The 11,326-nt window shown below is 41.1% G+C and overlaps 1 protein-coding gene across 1 annotated transcript; it reads left to right on the top strand.

Moving 5' to 3' along the window:
* The first annotated feature begins 2,828 nt into the window (after positions 1–2,828).
* On the top strand, positions 2,829–11,148 carry vps4a (vacuolar protein sorting 4 homolog A). The gene is made up of 11 exons (XM_035664648.1): positions 2,829–3,057; positions 3,704–3,815; positions 3,920–4,064; positions 4,157–4,218; positions 4,901–5,020; positions 5,422–5,578; positions 5,985–6,133; positions 6,297–6,378; positions 7,316–7,535; positions 7,633–7,773; positions 8,838–11,148. Exons 1-11 carry the CDS (start codon positions 3,037–3,039, stop codon positions 8,937–8,939), a joined length of 1,311 nt encoding a protein of 436 aa, XP_035520541.1. The 5' UTR covers positions 2,829–3,036; the 3' UTR covers positions 8,940–11,148.
* Positions 11,149–11,326: the final 178 nt, after the last annotated feature.

Raw genomic sequence — 11,326 nt, 5'->3', positions numbered from 1 at the left:
TTTCCACTTTCAGCGGATGAATGTGGAAAACATCCTTCTAGTGTCAAACTCTGCACATACAGCATTCAAACAGCACACTGTAGGAACAAGAAGGAAAACTGATTTGAGTAACTTTAAGTCTGCAGGTAGGAGTAAAGGTGATGGATTTGTACTTTTATCTTTCATTAAAGTCCAAAATTTCCTTTTTTTTTAGTTTGAGCAGTTTGGACCCTGGTGTTGGCAGATCATTGGTGTTTTCTTGGTCTTTGGTGTCCATTTGATCCTTGCTGTTTTAACAATTTAGCTTGGGGTCACGTGATGAGAACTGAGCAAACTCCATACTATTCCCAAGTTGAAGAGTGAACTTTGGGGCTCCTAAGGAACTTTATTCAAACTAAAATCCCATTGCAGATGTTATGATATCTGTCCATAGTAAATACCATCAAAACAGCCATTTGTTTTTCTATTTTACACTTCGCTTAAGGTACAAAACTATGGCAGCATATTGCTGTCATGCCACAAAAACAAACACGGATCAATATCATGTTATAACGTGAAAAGTTTATTGTTGATGTTTTACACGTTATTACGACATACAAGCTTATCACGTTATGACAAGAAACTCTTCTTGTTATAAAATTGTACACTATTATCTTATTAAAGGTATTTAATAAGATAGTGTATATTGTTATTGTTATGTTTCTTGTTTTAATGTGATGTTTGTGTGTTGTGATAACGTGAAAATGTCTTGTTATAATGTGAACTTATATTGTTTATAACTTATGACACATTATATCAGTGTTATAACAGTAAGTTATCATGCTATAACAAGATAAATAGTATATTGTTATAACTAAAAAAGGTTATATATGTCGTGATAATGTGAAAATATCTAGTTATAATGTTAAAAAGATCTTGTTATAACAATAAACTTTTCACATTATTACATGATTCTGATCCCCATTTTTTTTTCTGGTGTGGCAGCAATAATCTTCTGTACAAAACACCTAAATTAGGTCAGTTTTGGTTAAAATGGAGTTGGAGTTGGAGTTAGCTAAACCAATTACAATTTTCCCTTCAGCTCATCTATTAAGTCTGGTGCCTGTGTTTGAGACTTGACTCGTTAATGAGTTCAACCTGACCTGTAAAGAACACATTTTCAAAACCTTCAGCTGGTTCATGTTGCTAAAATGACCCTTCACTAGAGCCTCTGTGTTCTGCTGGGCCTCAGATAATGTAGCATTGTGTCCACTGACCGTGCACAATTCACAGGAAAACAAGATAACCCTTCTGTCCTCGGATAAGGAACACAATCACCAGTCTGAATGACCTCTATTCTGTTCTGGACTCTGATGTCCTTGTGACGAGTTTGAACAACCTTGTTTGGCTTTTTTTGAAAGCAGAAATGTGTAGTTCCTGTAGCTATACAGCTCTTTTTCAGGCGGTAGTTAATGAGTGTTAAAGGAGAAGCAGACCTTAAAACATCACCAGTATGTGGGTGGGTTGAGTTGTACTTGCCCTGATGTAAAGTCTTGCTTCTGTGTCATTTGAAGCAATAGTGAAGCGCTGCACTCCTACTTTGTCACCACACTTTTCATTTGATGTGAATCATGTTTCTGTAACCCGCTGCACAGATCTGATTGTCTGAAGTTGGTCAACCTTCAACAAGCCACAGGCCGTCCCTCTTTGACCTCAATGCACTAACCTATCAAACCTTTAAATCTGTGAATGTACACCTCTCTTCTTCCAGACAATTACATTTAATCTTCCTTTCTCTTTACGCTCTGAAATTGTGTCTATCCTGTCTATGCAAAGCGATGCTTCAAAGAAGGGGTTTTTGAACCAAAGGTAACATAATCTGTGGCAGCTTGCGTCCAACACAATCATTGAACTGAAAAGTCATAAGAGGAAAAAGTGCTGCTGCAATAACCTGTCATATGCAAAGTATTTTAGACTTCCTTCCAAGATACAGTATACAATGTATGATAGCAATGTAATAATCTCAAATGTAAATACCTACCAATAAAACTGTTACAAATGACAGATGTTTGTGTGTGCTTTGTTGTGAAAATTTAGATGTAGGTTTTGTAATATAGGCCAGTCCTTCTTGTTTTAAAGGGGTGTAAGAAAACTTTAAAAATATACACAGTAGGCCTATAGCTCAGCATTTTATTCACTTCTGTATGGAAAACTAAATTACATTTTTTTTAAAGTTTAGATTATTATTTAAGATCTAAACTTTGAAGACCTTAACACGTGCTATATTATATTCACCGAGCCGTTCACTCTGATAAACATACATAAAATACTAATGTATTAATCACTGTTTTTGCACAACTTCTGAGTTATTGTGTTCACTGTTTGGCGTTCATTGTACATTTATAGGTTGTTCTGTACTGTTGTTTTATAGAATATAATATAAAACATCCTTAAAAGATGTCATGTGTAAAAGTAAATAAACATAAACATAAAGTATGTCATATGTTAGTTTACTCAGTGATAGAAAGGGACTAGTTGGGAACCACTGATACAGGCAATATGTACAATATACAGTGCATTTGTATTCCCTGTCTTATTATGCTGTGCCACTGCTATAGCACGAGTTACACCGCCAGGTGGCGGCAGCAGCAGTCTGTTCACTGTTATCATTCGTCAAGTTGTTAGTATTAGTCATAGGACAGAAAAAAACAATAAAAGTAATTCGCACTTTTAATTTAGCGAAGCTATTAGCTATAGCATGTTCTTGGTTGGGTTGGAGAATATGTGTCTACTGTCATTTTTAGGGCACGTGTTTGCCATTCGCTATTATATTCTGAAGGTTTTAACCGGAAGTTCTGTTTGTATGTATCAGCCAGCTTGTCGGTATACGCAGTGTTGGTTTGGTTGAGTCGAGGCAGAGCTGTCACATCTACTAGCTAACGCACTAGACACTGATATGTCAAGAGCAACCTGTCCCCTCGCAACATAGGGCTGTAACGAGTTCATCTCTTCACGTATCCACCTTTGGGTAGGGTCAGAGGATAGAAATCTGGGCGGAGAGCAGAAGAGTGAGATGAAATGACAACGTCAACATTACAGGTAGGCTACTGTTTGCTAGCTGACGTTAGCTTGCTAGCCCGTACAGCAGCTTGAGTGCGAGCTAACGTGCTAGCAGAACAGCTGACGCTAAAGCCCGCTAACGTTGTCAGCAAGCCAGTTTAGTCAACTGAGCCTGCGAACACCACTGCTTTCATTACATTGTCTTGAACATATTTAACTGCAACTGTTGTTCTAGTACTAGCTAGCAGCATAGTATACAAGCAGTGATATTGTCTAACAGCTGGCACATGAATATGCGGATTGCTAACGCTGAAGCTCTCCGGGAGGATGTAACAGTACCAGCCGCTGTCTCACTGTTAGCTGGGCTGTGGCCCCTGCCCGCACACAGTTAACACGAAGGAACCAGGACTGGCGTAACGGAACGTTTTAGTCTGGTGATTGGTTCTAAAATGGTCCAGTAGGTTTAGTTGTAGAATCAGAGAAACTAACAGGATCTAAAGGCACAACATGTCAGCTGTATAACGGTGCTTTGTTTTGATTGAAGCTCCAGTGTTGACATGTGCAGGCTGATATGAGTATGACTAGCAACATGTGTACATTCCCTGCCTCATGTCTGTGTCTCCATCCCCAATCTACCTTCCACCTGTATCTGTCCTCGGACTGTATTCCTCTGCATCTGTTGCAGAAAGCGATTGATCTTGTTACCAAAGCCACAGAGGAAGACAAGGCAAAGAATTATGAGGAGGCCTTGCGCCTGTACCAGCATGCTGTGGAATATTTCCTACATGCCATCAAATGTGAGTACTGCAGCCCGGACAGGTAGCTCATCTAGTTCAACACCCTTCTGTTGGTACATCGGTGGGTTTCACTCACATTGTCGTATGGAATTTATTTCCTTCAGATGAGGCCCACAGCGACAAGGCAAAGGAGAGTATACGAGCAAAGTGCATGCAGTACCTGGACCGAGCGGAGAAACTTAAGGACTATCTGAAAAATAAAGACAAACAGGGCAAAAAGCCCGTCAAGGAGGCACAGAGCAATGACAAGTAGGCTGCCCGTCTTCTGCCCTTTCAGAAAACATGTTCAAGTCTGTGGGCTTTGCTGTATTAGTGTTAACCTCTGTTTGTGTCTGATCTAGGAGTGATAGTGACAGCGAGGGTGAAAATCCAGAGAAGAAGAAACTGCAGGAGCAACTTATGGGTAAGTAAATGTGCATGAGAGCCGGATTATCTGATGTTTGTGTGATATTAAATCGATGTGGTCCACATTAGAATTAGTGATAGTTCCATTATCTGGCATTTTGGGATAATTGGCATTGGCTGTTGTCTGTACTCACAAGGCCAACAAACAGAAAATGTCTGCAGACACATCTGCATGCAGCGGTGTCAGTGTAGCTGCTGTGGAACAATGTTACCACTCCCCCTTGTGAGTTTTCAGAAGATGGTGAAAAAGCACTCTCATGCATCCTGTTGTAAACATATGCCTGCATTTTCTATAGAATAAAATAAAATTTGTTTTATTATATTGTTTTATTTTATTATTTATCTTTGTTTTGTTATTGGCATTATATATATCGGGCATGGCAGCCTTGCTCTTTAAATATCGGCATTAGACACTGAAAAGGCCATATCAGCCGACCACTAGTTACAGTGGATACGATACAGTTCGCCTGGTTATTGTGTATAATTGAATAACACTACACTGCTTCTAAATGGAAAGATCTTCATCTTAAGTGTTTTATAATGAGGATTTTTTTTAAATCAAAAGTAACTTTTTTATGAGTAGTAGTCTTGGTTCAGTACTACAGATGTACAATAACCTTTTAAAGGTACAGTTCAGGGTGGGGTTGTCGGTCTTAATCCTGCTCTGTCTTTGTGTCCAGGTGCTATTGTAATGGAGAAACCCAATGTCAGGTGGAATGATGTGGCTGGACTAGAGGGAGCTAAGGAAGCTCTGAAGGAAGCCGTCATCCTGCCCATCAAGTTCCCCCACCTCTTCACAGGTACTGTGCGATCTACTCGCTACCCACCAGTTATCCTACAGTGACATCAGAAAGGTAAAAAGATATAGCAGCGTGTGCAACACCCTCTGTTGATGATGTGTCCTTGAACACAATGGTTCCATTCAAAACTGGTGGAAACGTGGGCTGGTTCACTTCAAGGTCCCACGAATCTTGAAGGGAACCAGTTGAATGAACCAGAGCTCATTTGGTGGAAAAACACGAGAATGGACAGACACTGAAATGATTTAAGAGGTGCTTGTGACTGTTAGTTGACACAGCAGTTCTTGTTATCACGTTAACCTCCATGCCTGTTTCAGTTATAGTTTACAGGCTGTCAAACAGTACTCTAGTCATTTTTTGTACCCCATCATGACCATCACTTCTGCTCTCTGTGTTCTCAGGCAAGAGGACTCCGTGGAGAGGCATTCTGCTGTTCGGCCCCCCAGGCACGGGAAAGTCGTACCTGGCTAAGGCCGTAGCCACCGAGGCCAACAACTCCACCTTCTTCTCTGTCTCCTCCTCAGACCTCATGTCCAAGTGGCTGGGAGAGAGTGAGAAGTACGTCTCTTCCTCTGAAGCTGCATTCGAGACAGGAAAAGTTTATTGTTGTAAAGAACCATAGATGTTCATTTTATTAGAATGTAAACCTGACTCTTAATCATATTATTATTTTTATATTATTGTATTATTGTTATAGAAACACTCTGAAACACTCAGTCATAGAAAAATACCTTTTGCAGTATTTACACTTATTTCTCTTATTCTATTTTTAATATTTTAATCAAAGATAACATGAGTGAATCATAATAAAATACACATCAGAGACTAGAGGACGTATCCTAGTTTTGAAACTGCTCAAACAGTGTAATGACGGACTGCAACAGACTGACAGCCCTCTCAGTCTTGCTTGTTGTCACTTATAATATTGCTGTCCTCTCTCTCCATCTCACCCTGTGTCTCCCAGGCTGGTGAAGAACTTGTTTGACCTGGCTCGCCAGCACAAACCCTCGATCATCTTCATCGATGAGGTGGACTCGCTGTGTGGCTCCAGGAACGAGAACGAGAGCGAGGCTGCCCGCCGCATCAAGACAGAGTTCTTGGTCCAGATGCAGGGTGAGCCTAATGAGACAATCGGACTGACGCACACTGAATGCAGTGTCAGATCATGTATACTGTATGTACTGTACAAGTGACAGTAGAAAACTACAAAGTCATCGTAAATATGCAAGTACATAACCGTGCACCAGAGTTGACCGCAGCTCTCTGGTTTTTGTAGGTGTGGGAAACAACAACGATGGTATCTTGGTGCTCGGAGCCACCAACATCCCATGGGTGCTAGACGCTGCCATCCGCAGAAGGTCAGAGGTCGCTTCAATACTCCACGGTTAAATTCATTAAAGACCATAATTCATTGGCAAGTAGTACTAGAGGGGAGTTCCAGTTGGGCAGTAAATCACCAATTTAACCTTTTTAACTCAAGTATATTTCAATAGACATGCAAAGACAACAACAGTGTCAGTGTCAGAACAGGACATATGACACACCTGCCGGGTCCTGTCAGTCCATGGGAGTTTTTAGTAGGAACTCCGAGCATAAATATTCAAACTAACAATTCACATGGCACATACACATATCTGCAGGTCAATACGTATCAAAATGTCTAAATCCCATAAATCTAGCACGTTAAGGGGCCAGTGTGTAGGATTTGGTGGCATCTAGAGCTGTAGTTGCAAATTGCAACTCATTCAAACGAGCTTCCAAGTGTAAGTCTATTGTGAGTCAAGTCTATTGACATGAATGAACTATTCAATAACCTTTATAGCTATGTTTTCATTAGTGTATAATGACCTGACAATAAGAATTGATGTGTGTTTGTTACTGTAAAATGAGCCCTTTATCTCTACAGTAAGTCACCCTCCATGGAAGCTGCCATGTTTAACCGCCATGTTTCTACAGTAGCCCAGGACGGACAAACCAAACACTGGCTCTAAATAGGGCTGTTTGCATTTTTTTGTGCATTTGGCAGCCACCGTAGTTTATTTCTGATGCTTGGAAAGGGAGGGTGAGGTAGCTGCGACTACACCGCTACATGCTACTAAACCTTACACACCGGAGCTTTAAGTGAGCTGGCTAATGTTAGCTGGGCTCTCTTTGGTCTGAAATCCAGCCTCAGGCAGCTTTCAGAAGCTCTTTAAAATTTTAAATGTGTCTGAAACCTGCAAGCACGGCGTTTATGCTAACTAAACAGCTGATGAACGTGCTATTGAATGGAACTTGTCCTCTGTCATGTGTCAGATTTGAGAAGCGTATCTACATCCCTCTGCCGGAGGAGCCAGCTCGGACTCAGATGTTTCGTCTTCATCTGGGCAACACGCCACACAGCCTGAGCGAGGCCGACCTGCGGCAGCTCTCCCGCAAAACAGACGGCTACTCCGGCGCAGACATCAGCATCATCGTCCGGGACGCTCTCATGCAGCCTGTTCGGAAGGTCCAGTCTGCCACGCACTTCAAAAAGGTGACACTAAACTCTACTGAAAACTGCACGTTAAATCTCGAATCCTGTTAATAATCTTCCCGTTACTACTGAGCTTTATTTCTTCGTACTCCTGCAGGTTCGTGGCCCATCCCGAAGCAACAACCAGATGATGGTGGACGACCTCTTGACTCCTTGTTCCCCCGGTGACCCTGCAGCCATAGAGCTGACCTGGATGGATGTGCCTAGTGATAAGCTACTGGAGCCCATAGTTTGCATGGTGAGATACACACAACAATGCTGCAGCTCTTCATTTCAGATCGCCATAGTAACTACTAGACAAGAAAATTCCACTAAACTGGACTAAATCTCCATAATTTTTTAATGGAACACACCCCGTCCATAAACCTAACACTGTGACTTTGATATTTATGAGATAAAACTAAACTATTGATCTGTTTGAGAACAACATAACACAACAACATACACCAGATCTCAATCAGACAATTAGTAGTGTAGTAAGTAAGTGTGGGACAAGCAACAACAACACACCGTATAACAGCTCAAATCAGCTGTTTCTGCTGCTGAAGTTGGAAAGTAAATTACAGATTGTGTGCAAATACAATACAATTACAATTCATTTAAAGCTGCAGTAGGTTACTTTTATAAAAGTAACTTTTGTCATATTTCCGGCTCTGATTGGTTGTTTTCATTCAGGCCCGTTGGATTCTTTAAATACCATTAGAAGCAATAGGAGGAGCCTCAAGTTCTACTGTCGGATATAGTGAAAGTTTCAATTATATTGACAAAGTTATTTTTATAAAAGTTGCCCACGTAACAGCTTAACACAGCAGTTATGATGTTTGTATTTTTCATTTGTTTTTTATTTGTTGTTAATTCTGTTTCCGGAGTGGGTTAGCTTGTTTCACTTTATTTTTGGTAAAATTTTTACTGCTTTCAGTGTTTTTATGATAATCTGGGCGATATTATTCAGAATAGGATTTGACTGTGACTAAAACTAAAGACATTTCCTGTATTATTGGTATTTTATGTCCGTTAGTTTTGTAAGGACACATATTGTTTCGTCTAGCTTCAGAAAAAAAGGAAAACTAGCATTTATTTTTATTTCAGTTAACTAAAATGTTTTCCCATACTTTTAGTTTAGTTTTCCACAGCGCCGTTGTCAGTCCAAAAACCTCTCAGCTGTACCCCTCAATGTCTGTCAGATAGAATGGATCCTATTCCTACACGTGATCCACAGTAACAGAGTTCAACCGGTGGCAGTCAGCCAGGGCGTACACTGGATGGAGGAACTGAATGTGTGCTCTCCTGCTTCCTTTGCAGTCGGACATGCTGCGCTCTCTGTCCACCACCCGTCCCACAGTCAACACTGAAGATCTGCTGAAGGTCAAGAAGTTCACAGAGGACTTTGGTATGGAGGGCTGAGAGACAGAGCCCCACCTGTCCCCAGGGTCACCAGAAGGCTCAAACTGCTCCCATGAACCCCCCCCCCCACCCCCTTTACCATCCTGTAGACTTTCATCTCTCTGCTAAGTGCTTGGTTCGCTGCCTCTCATGGATTTCAAAATACAATGACTGGTCTGTTCGAACAGAGAGAGAAATGTCGTATTTCTTACTTCTCGTCATCCAGGCCAGTGTTTTTGAATCCTTAGAGGAAGTTGACCAAATGCTACAATAGAAAACCTTGGTGTGATTTGGTAGTTGGACAATAGAGCCCACGTCTGTCCCCTCCAATTTCAGACACAGCTACAGCGTATTCACTACAAGAACTTCTCATCTAACCTGCATCGATGCGAGGAAAGCCGCATTTGGATCTAAACGCGTAGAGTCTGCACCCCTCGGAGCCGATTCTATCTGACTGAAGGACTGTACATTTTGTTTCCATTGTGCACTTTGCTTTGGATCGCAATGAAGGACAGCGACGTCTGAAGAAGAAAAAAAAGAAGAAGATAGCTCTCCTGCCAGGCATGCAAGTGTGTGAATGCATCTCAGTGTTTTTATTGAACTTGTGTGTCTTAATGTGTTTGTCTATTTGTCAAGAGCCCTGTTATTTTGTTATTTAATGGAAGGGTTGAATGAATCGATCCGGCCTGTACCTCAGCGCTAGCAGTGCGAGTGAGGCATTCATGTTCAATATTTACAATACGAGAGACGTGCTTGATTGAGAGAGTTTTTAAAAAAATCCTCTAGTTGCTCTTTAAAAGCCACTGTGGTCATTTAGTAGCTGCTCTGGAGCTTTCGGTACATGTTCTTCCTCAGTAGATGGAGTGAGCCAACTTGTGGTATTGATTCCATTTTTCTTTTCTGTTAGGACTTCTCATCCATGTTGGCTTAAAAGCTGAGGTTCAAAGTTTGTATTTAGTAACTGTTCTGGAGCTTTTGATTATATCACACGATGTTCATCAGCATGCTTTTAAGCCAGCATGGATGAGAAGTCCTAAAATGTTCAGGAACAAAATAGAAATCTACAATTCCACAGCAAACTCTTGATCACCCTCACTGTGTTGATGTAGATCATGCAACGTGAACAAAAGTTCCACAACAACTACTGAATAGACCTAGTGGTGAGATTGTGCTCATCTGACGTTTCCAATGTCAGGAATGAACTTTGAATTTTTAATCGGCTCAAATGAGAGCACTGAGCCGTACTGTCAGGACTTTTTGTTGGATTTGATTTTATTGATTTTTGTGTTGCAGTCTGTTTCCTCAGTTCTCAGCTCTTACTTAAAAAGAATCAATCAAGCGCATCTCTTTCAATCTGAACATTTAGATTCTGTTTAGTTTGCCCTGGCATACGTTGTTCCACAGTGTTACTGAACACTATTTATACCACATGTGTGATCACATGTAACTTGACTGACTAATAGAGATACAGTATGTTTACACTTAGTGTTTCCTTTGTTGATGTTTCATGACGGAGCTCCAGTCAAAGTCCTGTGTGTTTTTTCTTTTGGGAGGCAAATATACACACCAAGTTTTAATGTGAGACAGACACAACCATCCATTTCCTCCTCAAGCTCATATAGCGTTTGTCCTGTTGTCAGTGAACGGTGAGGAGCTGGCCACGCTGGCTCTCAAGAAGCAGGGTCAGACAGTTTTAAATGGTCTTTTAAATCAAACTGCTATTGGATGTTTGTTCTGTACCAGCTCTCTGACCTCTCACTATCAGGACCACAGGCTTGTCTGGCGAACTCGGTGATGGGACTTCTTGTGATAGCTCAGTGCTGTGTGTTTGTGGAGGTACACACTGGTCCAGTGGAAGGTCAAGTCATTAACGTCCCTGTAAGGGAACGTAACCTGCCGCTGGCCATGTAACCATTACTACTAATTTATCCTGCATTAATAAAAACTGACATTTCAAATGAAAAAGGGCACAGTTGCTGGTTTGACATGTTTATTATGTTCAATAGCTGGGGCTTTAAACATGTGAAGAGGCTCTAAAGCAACAGACTCTATCCCATCAGTCATGTTCTCTACCTGTTTACTGACCGCCTGAACACAACAAGTCTACCAGTTTACAGCACTTATCAGTGATTTACTAAAGAGGCCACTGTTCATTTACAGTACGTTATGGGCAATCAAGATGAGGCTCTTCAAGAGAGCCCTTAGGAAATATGCTTATTCACTTTTTCACCCAAAGTTGGATCATCTAACCATTGACTAAATATAGTGGACAGAGCTTTGGGGTCTGTGAAGTGAAACCAATATAATGCATTTAAACCTGCAGCCAGCAGGGCGCAGCTTCATAGGGTGCAAAAAAGAAGTACGTTAGTATTGAGTCTTATGGGGAAATTAGCCTACTTCTCACTTGA

Source organism: Morone saxatilis, unplaced genomic scaffold (assembly GCF_004916995.1).
Source record: "Morone saxatilis isolate NCDOM2014 unplaced genomic scaffold, NCSU_SB_2.0 Contig2, whole genome shotgun sequence".
Taxonomy (NCBI): Eukaryota; Metazoa; Chordata; class Actinopteri; family Moronidae; genus Morone; species Morone saxatilis.
Note: the sequence above shows the minus strand (reverse complement) of the source record. Positions and strands in the feature narration are given on the sequence as shown.

What these genes read in the sequence shown, in the direction of transcription:
- vps4a (XM_035664648.1), top strand. Translation starts at nt 3,037, where the DNA reads ATGACAACGTCAACATTACAG. An exon ending in TTTCCTACATGCCATCAAAT is followed by an intron (nt 3,816 to 3,919) that starts GTGAGTACTGCA and finishes TATTTCCTTCAG; the next exon opens with ATGAGGCCCACAGCGACAAG. An exon ending in ACTGCAGGAGCAACTTATGG is followed by an intron (nt 4,219 to 4,900) that starts GTAAGTAAATGT and finishes CTTTGTGTCCAG; the next exon opens with GTGCTATTGTAATGGAGAAA.